This window comes from Pseudopipra pipra, chromosome 8, assembly GCF_036250125.1.
Source record: "Pseudopipra pipra isolate bDixPip1 chromosome 8, bDixPip1.hap1, whole genome shotgun sequence".
NCBI classification, from domain to species: domain Eukaryota; kingdom Metazoa; phylum Chordata; class Aves; order Passeriformes; family Pipridae; genus Pseudopipra; species Pseudopipra pipra.
In genome coordinates, this window is record NC_087556.1 from 9,451,008 (window position 1) to 9,468,971 (window position 17,964).

The window sequence follows — 17,964 nt, forward strand, 5'->3', positions numbered from 1 at the left end:
TTTTTTTTCCCCCACTCCTGTATAGGGCAGGAATCATGTTCCTGAGAAGGGTAAAATGTTTCATTTTTTTGTATAAACCAGTCTGATATTCCACACAGGAGAGTATATAGCATGAGTACAGAAAAAGAACAAAAACCACATCTAAAGTCTGTATCCCTATAGAAGAAGCCACAGAAGCAGAATAGTAAGATGAACAAATTTTAAATGTGAGCAGCCTCTTTATTCTTCAGGTAAGGCATATTCTGAAATTTGCCTTCTATCACATTTCCCATTTCAAGTTGCTCTTGGGTTCCTTCATTTGCACTGGGATTGCACCCATTTTTTCTCTCTCTAGAAGCAACCAGCAGACCAAGGAATATCAGGGTATCTTTGCTTTCATGTTTTCTTCCTGGTCTGCCTGGTTCCACAGGGCCTACCTCAGGCTGGTAATTCTGCATCAGACCTCTCACCTGAATTGCTCTGGTTCACTTCTAACACCATGCTCGTACCGTTGTTCTCAAATAGCCTCTGTAAGTCACCTAAGTTGCTGACTGCTTGATGAATATCACTTTGAAGATCATCCAGTAAAGCCTCATGATTTTGAATGACTTCGAACATTTCTCTGGAATCCACTGATGTTGACACTAGTCACAAGATTGAAAAAACAAAGTCATGCAACGGAGTGCAGCGACCAGGCGACAGGTATTCATTCCACACCTCTGAGAACACCTGTCTACTTTTTGCTCTGAAAATTTTACGCTGACATTTAGGGGGTGTGTTGGTTTGCGGCACCTTAAATTGTAGTTTCTTTGCAAAGAATTTTTTTGACAGTGATGAAAATGTAATGTATTTAAATATCTGCAAAGAACTTCAGCCACAATAGCCATGATGGCAATAAAATACTCTTTAACTAGAAACGTCCCCATACCATAAAAATGTTTTGGAATACTAACTCCTTTCAAGCCATTGACTGAAAAGATAGCAAGGTTTAACAATCCAGAATAAAAGGAGAGGATGAAAGAGCAATTGAGGCATTCCACTGAGGAATCAGAAGCACACCGTGTAAGTGTCAGAGCTGACTCATGGAGAGGCCCTTTAACTAATGTTGTTCTAAATAAGTACCGTGAATTTCAGCTGTAGGTTTCAAAGTATACACTGAGAGCTGCTGAAACTGGTGTGTTCAAACTGTGCTATCCCAAGGGCTTCTTACCCTCCAAGGTTACCTTTGACCTTTAAATCTCTTGTTTTATATAATTCAGTTGTGCAAACCAGCTGCTTATTCGTTCAGTGCTGAGAGCATAATGTAAAGAAAACTCTTGCCGAGCTGCAATACTATGCTGTGGCTAATTGCTAAAAGATACTTAATAGCACTGCAAGCCACACCATTTCCCAGGTGGTAAGGGACAGTCCTTGGTACTCAGATTGGTAGGTTGAAGTGCCTGAGATACAAATCTATGGTACCTCATAACAGTAAACTCAGAGCTACTGGGAGGCTGTTCTAAAACAGCATTTCTAGTGGGTTGTTTTTCTGGTAGAACTGTGAGCCCGGTGTGCTTTCCTGTGAATCCACTTGGCAGAGCAAGGGGTTAACATCCCTGGCACCGAGAGATGTAAGGCTCTGGACCAGCTGGCATTCTCCATTGGGATCACTGATCACCAGCCAGCAGACAGCTTTGAAACTTTTGGATGCTTTGTCTTGAGCATTTGTGTAGTGTTCTAGCAAAAGCCCTCATTTAAACCAATAAACGTATTGTTTCAAAGCTTTCACAAATGATGCTTTCACTAGAGAGATTGTCCAGAGTTCATCAGGTTAAAATGATTAAAATAACTTGTTCTTTCTGATCAGTGACTGAGAGGTAAAAGGGTGACAAACAAAATAACTTCAAGCACATACTGTGGTTTGAGAACTCTTCTTCTCCTCCTTCAATTTCAGTTCCTGGCACCGGAATAAAATTAGGATCTGCAATTGAGATGTGATAAAACTGTGAAAATGTTTTAGGTGCAGAAACTAGTACAATTTAGCAAGACAACACAGAGGAATTTCATGTGTAGTGTAACAGATGTGGAGACAGGATTCTTGGGGAAAGACCATCTTGTCTGGAGAACTTTCTTTCCCTGCACGGGCTTACAACATTGCATACATGGTAATGCTGTGCAGTAACGTGGGGGTTTTTAACTCATGCCAAGTTATTGGTCCTAAGGAATTAGTCTATTGCAAATAGATGCCTTTTTTTTTTTTTTCTTTTCTGGAGGTCCCACCTAAAGACCTACAAATTCCTCTTCCTTGTTCCACAGTTACCTGAACGTCCTGGTGGCACCAACAGTGACTGATGAGATGATGATGGAGGAGCTGCTATTGGTCAGTGAGTGTAACAAAAGAGAGACTAAACTAGAAGCACTGCTTTTGGTAGTATCTTTCCAACATTAAAAATGAAGTTCAGGCTGAGGCACCACATAGAGATAAATCTACAAGTCAAAGCTATCTGTGAAGAAAAGCAAAACCTACAGAGACTTTTATCTGTGGAGTCTGTAGGCGAGTTAGACGTGAAAATTTTCACACGTGCTTGCCTTTTTTATTGTGGTTGCCTTAATTGCTAGAGGGAATTATCTTTTATCCATTTAAATTCCCTTAATTCCATTTAAATTCTTAAATCTGTTTTAATTCTGCTTTTCAAGTCTTATTTGCTAAATCCTACCAATGCTATTTTTAAACGACCATTTAGTTTTTAAACCACGCTGTCTCCCCTCTCTTTTATTTAGCAGCTGCACAGATCATAGAGTCATTGAATGGTTTGGATGGGAAGGGACCTTAAAGGCCACCCAGTTCCAACCTTCCCACCATAGCAGGGAACCTTCCACTAAACCAGGTTACTCAAAGCCCCATCCAACCTGGCCTTGAACAGTTCCTGGGATGGGGCATCCACAGCTTCTCTGGGCAACCAGTGCCTCATCATCTTCATATAAAGAATTTCTTCCTAATATCTAATCTAAACCTGCTCTCTTTCAGTTTGAAGCCCCTTGTCCTGTCACTGCATGCCCTTGTAAAAAGTCCCTCTCCATCTCTCTTGCAGTCCCATTGGGTACTGGGAAGTGTGATTTCCTGAGCCACATAATTTCATCCTATGAACTGACCACAGGGGCATTTCACATACTAGTGTAGCTTTCTGATGTCACCAGTTTCTACCTAGAATTAGGTATTCCTAGATGAACTTGTCTAGATGGACATCTGGCAGGCTCCCCTAGCAAATCAATATCTTTCTCAGTGTGTAAAGATTACAAAGGTTGCTATTAACAGGAGAATACATAGCTCATGCTAATTAACTACTAATTTCAGATGATTACAACTACTTCTTATCTCAAAGTATCAGTGATATGGGGCATATCAGACCAAATAAAACAAGGCACTGATTCTGAAAAAAAGGCAAAAGCAAATAGACAAACTTATTTTTTGCCGTTGTGCCTGGCATTTACTCATTCATTCTCACACTTGTTCTCTAGCTTTCCTTACCACGCTGTTCACAGTCCTTGCCAATAAATCCAGGGCAGCATTTCCACTGCAAAGACTTCAAAACCTTCTGTTTCACTTGGTAGACTGGCTTCAGAGCTGTCCTGTACCTGTGGAGTAACAGGCTGGGTGTCAGATTGGAAGTTGTTGTCAGCGGGTGGCACTTGGGTGCCAAGTGTGTCAGAGATGACTAGTGCAGAAAGCAGTTAAGAAACTTGCCATAATCTCTATCACTGCTACTTAGCAAAGCATATGGGCAGTCCACAGCAATTTTTTTCCTTATATAAGATTATTTTTCAGGATTACTGTTTACAACGGGAGGTGTGTGCACGTTCGTACGTGCAGTCAGAGGCTCCAGTGGTCAGCCTCACAGTCACCAAGGAAGATACAAATTTGTTAAAAACTCCCCTGGGCATAATGATGAAACTTTTTTGTTGTTGTTCAGAGAAAGAGAAGTTAATTGTATTAGCAAATAACAAAAGCATTTTTGCAACCAAATACCTACGCAGATGTGAGGGCGTGTAGATGATAACTAAATATAATTTAACACTTTAAAAGTGTGTGTGAGTCCAGCTTAACAAAAGTGTGTGTCTCCCAGCTTCAAATATGTACCTTAAGATACACTACTGGCTTTCACTAGTACTCCTTGGGCAGCCAGACCTTGTGAAAGAACAGTGAGCATCTGGGGATTTGCAGTTCTCTGACTCCTGCCATGTAAATGGTCTCTCTGATGGCCACAGACAGAGAGATTTAAGTTATGTGTGTATATTATGACCTGAGAATCATGGAAAAGGTATGGTCTCTGTATGTTTTCTGAACAGGTGGAAAGATATGAAAAATTGCTTAATCATCTTGTAGTCCTGTACTTGGTGGCTTGAAAAGGCAGTTGTTCTCCCAGGTTACTTAAATGCCTGATCACCTTTAGGTACATAAATGCAGCCCTACATCACTTGGGTATTAAACTGTGTTGGTGCTTTAGTTCTTTTTAGAATGTGTCATTCAACACTGTTGAAAACATCGTTTAGATACGTCAGAGAAAATTCTGTTTTCTTCAGTGGTTTTATTTAGGATACTTACATGATCTTCTGGCAGTCAGGGGTTCCATTTGGACAGGGCTGCTGGGAGTTGACAATGTACTTCTCCTTCATGCAGGCTTCTATGTATGTCACCAGCCGGGACTGCGGGAAGGAACACCAGTTCCTAGAGGAAGAAAGACGTGGGAAAAGAGTTTGAAGTAGATCTTGTTGAGTCTCTGGTTGTAACAGTGCCAAGGACGAATGAAATGCAGAAGGGCCTTCTATTTTTTATGTTTTCTTTTTCCCAGCTGTATGGTGAGGAAAGCGGAAAATGCTTCAGAGCTTCTCCCTCCACTCCCAGTTCATGTGTTTTCATTTGAGATGTTTATCTGAGTTTGTAAGGAAGGGGCTGTTTGTCTGCACTTTGATGCATTAGTTCCATTTCCAGTCCTTTCATTTAGGAGGAGAAATTTCCAACCCATGATAACCTGCAGGTTAATGTCACTTTAAATGTCAAATTGCCTTTCTAGGCATGTTGCCATTTCAGATGCCTAATGACTGACTCATCAGGTTGAGGCAGACTGGTTCTGAAAATTTAATCCGGCATAAACTCCATTAATAATGTCTTCCCAAGTATTACTTCTTCAGGATAATATAGTAATTGATTGGATTTTATTAATTAAGCCAGCTTTGAAATAATTTCTCCTGTCAGCTGCAGGAAAATGATACTGGAAAAAAAAAGAGGCTTGTTTGCTTGGGGTTTAGTTTTATGGTTCTAGCAATGACAAGTGAGTTTTAGTAGTCTGATTAATTTTCCAAGTAAAAATTATATAGGCAGCTATTAATCCCAGCGTGTAGGTGAGCCTCTTCCTTTTCAAGAGTTTAAAGTCACGACTTGGAAGGGTACTGTTGGCTGAAGTCTGATGGTTAAAATCCAAGGCCAGAAAGGGCAGGAAGTGAGGGGTAATAACTATAATGGAAACAGCTGAACTTTAGGCAATATATTTTTAAGTGGGAATACAGGAACCAAATCTCTGACAATCAGCATATATAGAAAAAGTTTGCCCCTGTGAGAGAGTCGCTGAAACAATGGGGAACCAAGTCCTGCACAAAAGCAGAAGCTGCGACTGCAGCAGCCAGGCAGCCAGGAGAAGGGGAGGAAGCTGCAAGGAGCTGGAGGCATCAGGATAAAAGGGCAGACAGCCCAGGCTAGCTGGGAGCAGTTCACCAGGCTTGCTGGGACACAGCCTGTTTTGCTCCCCCGTTTCTTAAGGAAAATGTGATTGAAATTTCAGCAAGCACTCACACGAGCAAAACTCTTCATCTCTTAGAAGCAAGGGCAGGAATGTGGCAAAGCCTACAGCACTGGGAGAGGAAAGGAAGCTGCTGCCTTTGTTGCAACTTCAAGCCAAAGCAACTTGTTTGATGAACTGTAGCTTTAAGGTCTTTGCAAGTTGTTGCACCTATGACCAATGGGGGTCTTGGTTCTTCTGGGACTGAACCAGAAGACAAATCCTCAGTTTTTTATTAAAATAATAATCAAACGCTCTGCTCGTGTCACTGGGCCACTCAGTAAAAGCCAGCAGACCAGCACACATGCTCTGGTGACATCTGTCTCCAAGGTGTGCCTAAATTTGCCAGGCTTTATAAGGCCTGCAGTGCTTTTCAGCAATTAGTGTTCAGTTAAATAACTCTGAAACAGAGACCTGGTTTGTGCCTGGGCTTGGGCTGTCCTTTCTCATGTGCTTGGCAACGCATAGCTGGGAGAGGCTTTCCCCCCTCAGATCCTCTCTGCTTTTTTCTTGGGGAAATAAAGTGCCCAGGCACTGGAGCCTCACTGGTATTGTTGCTAGGTGCAGGATTCCTGGCTCTGCCAGCAGGACGGCTGCCAGATCCAGGCAGGAGTCTGCATTCAGTATGGAAACCTCCTTTTAAAACAGGATTCTTTAGCTTTGGGGTTTTGTTCTTTCCTAATGAAAACAATCCACACCCTGTGAATCATCATCTGGACTGATTTTATTTTTTTTCCCACAACATGCAGCTCCCAAACAAGTCCTTGGAGTAATTTAAGCCATATAGAGCTGGGCCAACTGTTCACGTGAATCAACTTGTGTGAGCAAGAATTAGGCACTGTGTGACTGTGAGTGTTCTTGCTGATTGCACACAAGGATTTCTTTTCAAAACATGTTAGTGTTGGAGGCACCTGGTGGCTTCCTGCTTGTAGAAAGGGGTTATCTTCTATTAGAAATTGTGTCAGTGGTTGATCCCAACTTAATGCCTGCTTTGGACAGTTACTGGTATTATACAGAGTGAATAGCATGAGGAAAAAAAAAGGGGGGGGAATTTGATAGATTCTCAATAAAAACTTCCTTTAATGCTGGTCACACTTCTTTATGTCCAATTTTCTTTACTATCTGTTCACTAGTTCTCTCTCATTTGATCTTAAAAGCTTAAGATCAAATCTGTGGAGCTGAAGGGCTGCATGATATGATGTTTTGGGTTTAATCACAAAAACCTTTAGTGGTTTTGAGTTCCATAAAGCTTATCAACATTTATTCTTTCCTCAAATAAGTAGATAAGGCCTGTAATGAACTGCAATATAGATACACGTGCCCAAAGATGAATACTTCTATTGCAGTATTTTTTGCACATCTTGTCAAATGCTTCCTTTAAGGAAACTTTGCTATCTGTAACTAAAAATACTCCTTAAGTGCATTAACCTCCAGGGAAAATACGTCATTCTTTAATGTTAGGTGCAACAATGTAAAAGACTGAGAAGGGCTTGATCTAAAGTTCAGGGAGGCTAGCAGGACTTCTGCTGGCACCAAAGGCTCTGAATCAGGCTATGAAGTTTCAAAGAGCTGCTCCCTCACAAATAGCACTTTCTTTCTCCAGCTGGCTTCTGGAACACAGCAGCTTTGTGTTTGTGTTGTGCTGCTGCATTTTTTTCTCTTTGTAACTATGTCGCCTAATTCACTCAGTATATAACCGACTTAACACCCTCTGCTTTTATTCTCCTTAATACAGTGTCCTTTTGATGCAAGCTTCTGCTGCCAAGGAGAGAGAGGAACAAAAAGAAGCTGCTCATGTGAGGAGAGCAGAAGAGCTTTCTCTCCAGTCTGGTGAGTGGTAAAGTCTGTCACAATGCTGCAAGTCAGAGCAACGCTTGAGGGAGCCCTAGCAAATTCAGGGCTACAGATGTTTCGTTTGTTTAGTAGCTTTTCCTGCTCGACGTTCCATGCAAATTAATCCTTTTTTTTTTTATGCCAGGAAAAAAAGTATTTGAATAATTTTCTTTGCTGGACTAGTTGGGTTTTTTTCCTAGGCTTCATTCGAATTAGGAATTCATCTTACTGAATGGAGCCTTCACTTGCATCTATCCCCTTATGCCTTGTTTTGAGGCAACTGTATTCTTACATCTGAGGTTAAATATATCTGATGACAAAGCATTCTGTTTATAAATAAAGTGCAGCAAATGTAGGTTAGCTCAAGCTCTTTTTATCTGAAGCTTTTAGGAGTTTAAAAACAGATATTAAGATGATCTTCTCCTTATGGTGGATAATACTTCTGCTTTTACTGAAACATAGCAAAATGCAAGCAGTTTTTTCTCTGTTTCTAGGATTAGGCCGGGCCACATTATGTCATAGAAACAAAACAAAACCCACAGAACCAGGATATAAAGTTAGATGGCTGCTCTGCAGTAATTGGTGCTCTGCTCAGATGAATACAGGGTGGTCTCTTTTCTTCATACACGGACAATTGCAGCATGTTAGTGAGTGTGAGTAATGCTCCCCAGCTCAGCTAGGCACTTACATGCTTTAGTTTTCTTAGTGACATGTTCTCTTCATTGGCACGCCAAGGCATAATTTTAGATCTTTCCTAGGTCAGTGGAATTTTTGCCTGAACAAAAGCTTCAGGACTTCAGGATGTTGGTTTTTTTTCGTGAGTTTTGTTATTCCTTTGGCTGTACTAGTACAACTGAGTTGTCCTTCACACATCAGTTTCCTTAAGTTTCTATTCTCAAAGAAGCGAGTTTCTATAATTACTTTGAAAACTCCTGTCCAGCCAGTCCTGTGTCTGTCACTGACAGTGTGCAAAACTTTTCAGGACCACAACACTTCCCTATACAGCACAAAAGGCATCAGATAATCAATTATTGCTTCTTAAATGTGCTACAAGAAGACAGTAGAGGACTGTTATTTCAATTTAAACATGTGATTTTCCACTGAGTTGTACAAAATAACCCCTGATTTATACCAGTTGAAGTAGAATAAAAGAGTGAGGCTTTAGCTGTGAAATAATCTGTTGGGTTTTTCCCTCCATGCAAAGTTCTCACTGACAAGAAAAAGCAGCCTCAAAAAACAGAGGTAAAGTACCACATTTAAATTAGTCTAACCTAGGACTGTGCATGTCAGTATTAAGACTGACATATCTTTTTATTTCTTATGGAATGCAGGAGGTGTTCAGCTGTTGGAAAAGGTGCTGCCTCTCCAAAGCAGCACGCTGTGCCACTGGGGTTTTAATTAGCAGACAGCAAGTGAGGGCTATTGGTCTGTCAGTGAATTTTCCAGCTCTTCCCAAGCAGCCAGCAGCCCTGTATTAGAATCAGACAGGAGAAATTCTCATATTTCTCTATGTTTCCCTTAGACTGAGTAGAGCTCCCTCTCGGGCAGGGTCTGGGATCTTCCTGTGACTCAGCCACCCTTGTTTTCACTGGGGTTAGAACAGACTGATTGATTTGCAGTTCACCTTAACAAACTGGGCTGAAAAGAGTGGCAGTGGTGGTTCCAAACATGTGGATTTCCATACAGTGCTGGAAGTATTCCAGAACCCTGAGTTTCACTGGGTGAATGCAACTTTTATTCCAACAGTAGTGCCACTTAGTCTGTTGGGATAGTCTTGTCCTGCAGAATGTCCTAAGAACTCAGTGCAGTGAAGGCTTTCAGAGCAAATCCAGTCCTGAACCTGAAGCCTCACTGGGAGCAAGAGTTCGAGAGACATCAGGTTTGGCTGGGAGCTGGTTTTGAGCCAAATCCAACTATTTTACAAACTACTTCAGAAAAATAAATGCAAGAGGTTTTTCCTCTTCAAAAGCATCCACAGCCATTACCTCACTTGTATTATCCTCCCTGCAAGAGAAGCTCTGCAGCCTGTTCAGAGGGCAGCTTACACTTGGATTTCATCCTTTGATTCCTGCAGACTGAAGTTTTCCCCTAGTGTAGCCTGATCACTTGTCAGACCCTGTCTGGAAGCAGAAATTGCAGCCAGTGGCCACCTACAAGCGTAGCTGTGCTGATGCCAGTGAGTCAAAAATGTGTGGGAAGACAGACTTCCCAGACGTCACACGCTCAGGGTGCAGGCAGCATGTGCCAAGGTTTGTCCTGGGCACGTTTTGGGCTTGAGTGTGGTTTGGTTCAGGGTTGCCCACTGATCACCCATTCAAGGGCTACTGACCTGCACATGTAGGAAGGTGTTGGATCCACGTGGTGACAGTGCTGATGGTGGTTTTGTGGCTATGCTGAAACAAGGGATCCCTTGCTCTCTGAAGGATAAGGTGAAGGAATTAATTGCTGCAGCTTGGAGTAATGAGCTGTGAAATAAATCAATCCCTTGGGCACAGAGGGCTCGATAACTCCTGTGCTGCGTGCAAGGAAGCTGTCATTTGCATCAAACAGGCTAATGGGGAGCTGTTCCACCTGCAGCTGGGCAGCTCAATGACAGCCAGATATTGGAAATTCCCTGAAGTCCTGAAAGGAGCCAAGTGCCTAACTTTGATAGGAAACCATTGCTTCTGTTGATGTACTTGGCACTGTGATAGCTATTGTTGAGCACTCAGGTAGTTCCACTCCTTCGCAGGATGTCAGGGGCTGAAAATCACATTTTAGCTGCATTTAATTCCAAAATGTTTTATTTTAAGCATATGTTCTGTGCCCCTTTGGTGGGAAATCCCAGTATTCCATAAGCTTCCTACAAAAGCCCCTGTCTTGTTTTGAAGAAATAGATGAGTCAATGTCAAACTGTTCTTAATTAAATCAACGGATTCTTCCTGTAAAAGCGGACAAAAAATAAGCTATTAAGACTGAACATTGTTCTGACTTTCCTTAGAAGGATTTGGGTTTTCTCTGCTGATCTACACTGAGGAGGATAGTTCTGTATTTTGATATACTGGGTAACCATGAGAAGCAGCCTGCTTCTTTGTGGCTTCTTGATGCTGAATTACATAAAGAGATGAGTGTTTCAGTGAGATAACAATGCACCTGGTTGACATCAGGAAATCAAGGGTGACTTCACAGAATTGTGTGTCCAAAACTCAAACTATGTTAATGCAATTAAGGATTTGCTTAAGCTGAAGACTTCTGCCTTTCCAGTAGATCAGGTGGTGGCTGTGGGGGATTTTTTCCTTTCGTTTTTCTTTTTGTAATTGTGAGAAATATCCTAGGAGATGACATCAAGAGTGTGTGTGTGTGTGTGTGTTGGTGTATTAAAGAGAAAGAAGGAAAAGTAAACTACCTACCCAGCTGCATGGCAAATCCAAAACAGGGGCTACCTGGCAGTGATTACACTTTTGGAAAAACAGAGGAGTTCTGTGAGCCTTTGTCACAGGCAGGGAAAAGAGCTGTAGTTGCTCTCCTCCTTCCCTTTTCATCACCACAGTCCATTTCTCCTCTACTGTGTGAGCCATTCTTTTGGGAACCAGCTCCATCAGCAGAGGGGGAAGGTTAAAAATAAATTCTGCTTTTCCTTAGATTATTTTTAACCTGGAATGCTTGAGTGATCTAGTTTACAGTGTTACTTGACAGGTCAGGCTAACTGAGGGTACAGGCAGCTTTGGGCTTTGCTGTCAGAGCTAGCATGTGCCTTTTACGTGCTTCATTTGTCCTGGTTTTTTAATGAAATATGAACACTAAGTGCATGAAACCTGAGTTGTGAGCCTGGCTGTTCTTGATGTTGCAGGCATGTGGATTTCTCATGCTTGGTGCTGAGAAAAGACAGGAGCACTAATGGTGCTTCAGTGCAGTGCTTGATTAGAGAATCTGTTTGTAGGGAGAGAAAACAAGCCCTTCTAAATGTAATTACAGTAGGGGTCTCTCCATGGATCTCTGATCAGAAGAGGTAAGCTCATGGCAAGGGCATATATAGATAAGATGGCATGTTCTTCCCAGGGTCAGGAAACCTTTCCTTTCAAAGGCTGTCACTGTGATCCAGGCCCACAAGCAGCCACATGGAGAGGGACATGTGTGCCCAGTTCTGTCTGCCCAGGGCTGAACTGTACAGCTTAAGTAGCTGGATACTTCTGTAGCCCTATCCCTCAGCATCAGCTCCCCTGAGTCAACTCAGCACTGTGCCTTGCTCAGACCTCAGACATGTGTCATTACCAAGTATCTGGAGGAAGTGGCTCTAAAGAAGGAAAAATCTCTGAGATGGCTTAGGGTGAATTTTCACAAGCTATCAGGTGTGTCAGCCACATTGCAGTTGTCAGGATAACAATAGTAGTGTCTTCTCATTGGTGTATTTATTGTCCCTTTCAATATGACCTTCTCAGACAGCAATTGGATTGGTTACACCTAGTGGTAAGAATTAGAGTGGGTAATGAGCTAATGCAAGCTCTTATTTGATATTTGCTGGGTCACTTTTAGAACTTCCTCATATCTGGTCATGTCCCAGGCAGCTTTTCAAGCCTCGGTGTAGCTGCCTGTATCCACACACAGGAAAGCCACCAGTTACAACAGTGTCCCTGTGAAGTTCTGCATTAGGCATCTATTTAAGGGAAATGAAGAATGAAATATATTTAGTGTCTGTTTTGGGTATTATGTATTGAGAACCTGTCTTGCTGTTCTTACTCTTCATCTTCCATTGCTAAACCAGATGCTAATATAGTCCAGCAATTTTGGAGTACAGATGTCTTGATTTCCCTTTTTAATTCTGCTGAGAGTTTGGGGGCGTGTGGATCCATTTACCTCAGCAATAGAATGAGATATCTAAAGTGAAACCAATCAGCTCATATGAGACACAGCTGCTGGGGAGAAAAGCAGAATAAAAAGGTGATTTCCTTTGGAAAAATGGCCTCTTTTGATAGTTTTGATTTTTGTAAGTAACACGTACAAGCATTTGTCCACTTGGAACATGCAGAGCTTCTCCTTTTCACTCAGGCACAAGCAACAGCTGAGATGCTAAACTGTCAAGTAGTTCTTCTTCTAAAGAGTAATTGAAACAAGAGGATTATTAGCCATGTATTTCTCTTTTTAAAAAAGTCACCTAAAGGCCAGTGACTTCTCTGATGATTTTTATCTTTTAAAACTCTTAAATTTATAATCTTGTTTTTCTTAGAGGAATTAATTAGCAAAATAACATATCCAAGCACTTGAATGGTATCCATTGAGTCATTTCATCTTACATGATGAAGCAGAAACCAGAGGATTCTGCCTGACTAATACCTTGGACTTACTAGTCATGATGGTCTCAATTATTTAAATAACAAATAAACAAATAACTGCAACGTAAAAAATAAGACTATACATTTTTAAAAAGGTAAGAATATTTTGTAACAACCACTATTCCTAATACGTGGGGAAAATAATAAGAGGTTGAACAAAACACATCTAATTTTTATTTTTTTAAAATAACGAGAGTCAAAATTTTTCATAAAGTTACCATAGATTTTTGTTTCCTAGTTCTGAAAAGAAAGTATTTTCTTATTTCAAAAGCAAAGTATATGTAAGACATAATTTTGGTAAAAAATTATTCTCCACCATCCTGGGCTTTTTTTGGCATGTCTTTTACACTTTTGGGGGCATGTCTTTATCTCCTTATATCTCTTCATTCCTGTGTAGCTCCAGATAGTTTTTCTTTTGTTCTCTCCCTTACAGATATAAACCCAGTTCCTCGATGTTTTTTTCCACGGAATGTGTCACACTTTTAGGGAGGAAATACCAGATTCATGACAACATCTTGTCTGTGCATAGCAGGGTAGTGCAGCCACAGCACCTGACGTGCACTTGAGGACTTCACGCTCTGAAGGTACTTTGCTTCAACCATTTGCAATGACTTTTAGAATCTGGAGTGTGGTTACAAGGGGAATTGTGTTGTCCCTTCTTACTCACACTCTCTCCCCTCTCTTTTGGACATAACTCCTCTCAAAGTCTCAAATTTCTTTCATGAGACCTCCCAGCTCCTGGGCCTGTTGTGTGCTGTAAGTGTGACAGCTCTGCAAAAGAACAAATACCTTAAAGCTACTGCCAGGCTAGATTTGAATCGCCTGTAGTCATCACCATGGCTTCATAATTGGGAAGAATTATTATTTGATTCATTATGCAACTATGTCCATAAAAGAAGGAAGTATTTCTCTCCTCAGGAGGAAATTAGGATGAGTCATAGCTGGTGTTGAACTGAATTAGACAAGGTGGTGCCGAACAGAGTCACATACAAAGGAAGAAATCCTGATTAGGGTGGTACATTACAGCATCTTGCTGACCTAGGATGCACCTTTTTACACCATTGAATTTTCATAGTACTTGGAGTTTTCAGAATGCTTTTGGCATTTTAACCAGCAATCAAATGATTACCACCTTGCAGTGTAACTTGGAAGCCCAGAACACCACTTAGGCTTTGCTTCCTTCTTTTGACAGTGTCTGAAATGTGTTATCCAGGAGTTGATTAATTAACAGAGCACGTCATTACCGAACACTGCCCATCATGAAACTGGAAGGGAACACTTACAGGCTCTAGAAAGTGACTTGGGGCTATTGGTGGGAGGTACAGATTTATGGAAAGATGGAGTATGAAGGGCAGCAGGGTTTAATACATTCACCATGTTACATGCAGAAGGGAGGCCTTAATTACATGTAGATGAGATTGGAAACAAGACTGCAGAGTTTAGTTTGCATGAAAGGGAAGCATGACATGAGCAAAGTTTTATAGTCTCTTTCCATCTCCCTTTTTTCCTTTCTCAAGAGCATTTAAAGGGAAAAATACAGGGCATCCTAAAGCACTGAGCTGTGAACAGCACTCAGTGTGCTGCTGTTTCAGCTCTCCCAAACAGGGCTCTGCAGTACCCATCCATCAGGGCTATGAAAGATTCATTCACTGTCCTGCTTGGTTTTCATCTGTTTTAAACATTTAGAGACCTACTTACAAGCCCTGTAAAACCATACACAAATCATAGGGTTTGGGAATGTTTCTAGTGAAGTACATGCCTTTTCCACTCAGGATGGCTACTCTTCTGCTACAGATTACCATGAAAAGCATTTCACTGGCATGAAAACCTTTTGTGGGGGAGGGCATGTGGAATTTGTAGTCATTTCCATGCTTATTTATTATTCCTTACTTTGTTATATTTACTCCTCACTATTTTTATTTTGTTAATATCCTGCCATTCTCTTTCCCTCTCCATTTCCAAGGCCCAAGTCTGCAGGCAGGCACATTTTGCTGATGGGCAGAGGTTGCTACAATCAGCAAAAATAATCAGCATTGGTTCGTGATAAGAAAACATGAGTAAATTAACTTCCTCTAATTCTGCTTTGCCAGAAGTAGTGTTCTGTTTTGTGGTGCTGCAGCAGAGCTGGAAGGCTTCACATTTGGCAGGTGTGTCCAGACCCCTAACCCCATTCTGCTGTCTCAGACTAAGCAAAAAGCCCATCCCATCTGTGGTTTCATCCTCCACAAGCGATTCAGCTTTCTGTTTGTGTAGCTAAAGCATTTAAACGGCTCCTGTTTGGATGTAGATTTACCCCTAGAAGCTAATGTATTTTAATGAGGAACTTCTATTGAAAATGGTCCTGTATCAACAGGATATAAAGGTATCACAGAGGATTCACAGAGACAGACACACTGGGGTACTTACCCATTTCGGGACTGTGGGCTCGCAGCTTCAAAATCCCCTCTCTCTTCCTGGTGTGAGGAAATCACACTTGAAGGGTAATCTTGAGTATCCTCTCTGAGCCCTTCTGCCTCCCAGTAACCTTCTTGGTGTGACAGAGGAGTCCTCTGGGGGTATGCAGAGGTCTCATAAACTCGTGGCTCTGAGCTGTGCACCGAACCATCATGATGTCCACGATGGTCTGAGTGCTCCACCAGCTTTGCCAATCCTATTGTATTACAGAGCAGCAAAAGCTTCACTAGCATCCTGGGGGTTTTCCCACCCAGTTACACCTGTCTCTTGTTCTTTCCTCTGAAGCTCAGCCCGAATTAATTCAGAAATGCCCCAGCGATTTTCTTTAACTGGAAAGTTGGAAGAAGGAAGGAAAAAAAAAAAAAATTTTGTAACAAAGAGCGGAAAGAGCTTTCGACCCTCCCAGCTACTGTGGAAACGTCCGTGGCTATCGAACAATGTCAGCCTGGTTCCTGTGTGGGGCTCAGGCGTCTCTGACAGGGGGGAAAAAAAGGTGGTAGGAATATAGCTTATTCAGGGAACTTCGGAGCTCGGCTGCCTTCTAAACTTATCTGTGAACAGGAACTCGGCTTTTATCAACTGCCTTCTCCCTCAGGCACAGGAAAAGGATGTTAGCTTAAAGGAAAGGAAGGGAAAAGAAAGGAAAGAAAATACTGAGTGGTGTAACAGACTCTCATTACAGTGCCAGAAAATGTTACAGACCTGCTTGCTCCAGTGCTGCACATGGGGTTTTTTTTCTACAATTTAAAGGCTGAAATATCTTGGCTTTAGCAGCAGAATATTCATGGTATGTATGATAAATTATGGGCATTGAGGGACTCAGAGCAAGTGCACAGTAAAAAAGAGCTTACAAATATCCATTCTTGTGTGACCTTTGCAAAGTAGCTTTGTGAATCATACTCTGTTCCCATCAAAGTGGAAGATTTTCATGAAGTTGTCCTTCAGAGAGGTCAGGATAATTGGACATTTTTAAGAATTTCTTTTTGGGTTGTCATCTCTGGATCTCAGGCCTAATTTTTTTGTGCATTTTTAGTTAGTGTTACAAAAAACCACTTGCCAAGAGCTGCTGTCAAGAGCTACCTCTGTCAACACATCCTAATAATAAATTAAAAAAAAAAAAAAAAAGGGCTGTGGAGGTTGGATGTAGTTTTGTTGCTGGTTTTGCTTTGCTTGATGATGCTGCTTTTAGTTTTGTTGCTTTCGTGAACTGTGTTTCTTTCTTCACTGTCTTGCAGAGTGATGTGCTCTGGTATTTTTAAGAATAAAATGAGGGAAAATGGTGCTCCACTGACAGAACAAGTGGGAATGCTGGTGCAGGACTGCTAGGTCATGTCTTGGTTCAAATGATGAGATGCACAGCCCAAAGTTCAGTATGTCCTGCAGAGCATTAAATGCAAGGCTTTTATGGATTCCTTCCAATAACAGCTGAAAATAGAGGATAAAATCTCTCCAGGATTTTGGAAGGCCTTCTTATTAAAGGCTGTGAATTTTCATTTTCTCATTGCTAGCTGGATCTGCACCCCTCTCCTTCTGCCCTTATTTTCTGCTTAATGGAAGAACCCAGAGAAATGCAGAAATGCCCTTACTGGCCTGTGCCAGACACTGCTGCCTAAGAGCAATTAAGCCCTAGGGCAGTGACAGCAGCACAGGGGGCCAGGTAGAGAGAGATTTTGCTAATTTTAAGGGCAAAACCTGCTCTTTCTGTAGCAGTCACTTCTCCAGGGAGATGAAGTCATAAGGTCTGGACTGAAGACTGAAAAAAATTAGCAGCTTCCCTCTGTTCCTTCCTGCTGCTTTTATTTCAGAATTGGGTGCATCCTGCTGTAATACATGTCAGTGTGTGAGTATTTCATGTCCCATGTTTCACATACAAATGTGCTTTTCTTATAAGTAACTGGATGTGACCTAAGCATTATGTTTGTTTATGTAATAAGACCATTATCAGGAAGGAACTGAAGCAAACATGAGACCAAACAAGCGGCAGGCTTATAACCTGAGCTGGGGTGAGATCCTGGTTTGCAAAAAAGTGGGTTTGTGCCACAGGTATTGAAGTTGTCCCACTCATGACCTACTTCCAAACCCTTTGGACTTGTCTTTCAACATATACCTTTCCACTTAGTCTTAACTCACCCACTAAATCTTTATTCTTCATGGATGTGATACCTCCCAAGTGGTGGGGCAATGTTTCTCTGTCTTCCTGGCTCAGAACATCTGCTGCTCCTTCAGGTGCAAGAGCCTGTTCTCTATGCCTTTGTCATGGTGCTGCCCTGTGGGTGCAGCAGGCACAGATTTACAAGTTAATAATTTAGGGTGAGCAGTTCTGAAAGAAGTCAAAATATGGACATGACGGGATGATGTCTCTTTGTTCGTGATAGGTGTTGCACAGGATGCTGCCATGAACCCATGGAAGGCATGAATTATTCAAAGGATCTTCCTTACTAGTTCAGGTTTTTGTTTAATAGCTGTTCTGATTTGGGGTATCTGAATAACATGTTCAGGTTGTACTCTTGGTTCATAACTTTGGACTCACTGGCAGACTGAGCCGAAAGTTTTCTTGCTTTTACACCCGTAGAAGA

The 17,964-nt window shown here is 41.7% G+C and overlaps 1 protein-coding gene across 2 annotated transcripts in view; it reads right to left on the reverse strand.

The window, feature by feature from the left end:
* MMRN2 (multimerin 2) overlaps window positions 1–15,934 on the reverse strand; it is a 27,021-nt gene extending 11,087 nt beyond the window's left edge. Inside the window, exons 1-5 of one of the 2 annotated variants that reach the window (XM_064662450.1) lie at window positions 15,341–15,934; window positions 4,562–4,684; window positions 3,488–3,594; window positions 1,874–1,939; window positions 450–623 (exon numbers count right to left, since the gene is read on the reverse strand). In XM_064662450.1, the coding sequence (XP_064518520.1) occupies window positions 450–623; window positions 1,874–1,939; window positions 3,488–3,594; window positions 4,562–4,684; window positions 15,341–15,621 (751 nt within the window). In that variant the 5' untranslated portion in view covers window positions 15,622–15,934. The remainder of the gene's footprint in view (window positions 1–449; window positions 624–1,873; window positions 1,940–3,487; window positions 3,595–4,561; window positions 4,685–15,340) is intronic. The other variant, XM_064662451.1, reaches the window with a different exon arrangement.
* Between the last annotated feature and the right edge of the window lie 2,030 nt (window positions 15,935–17,964).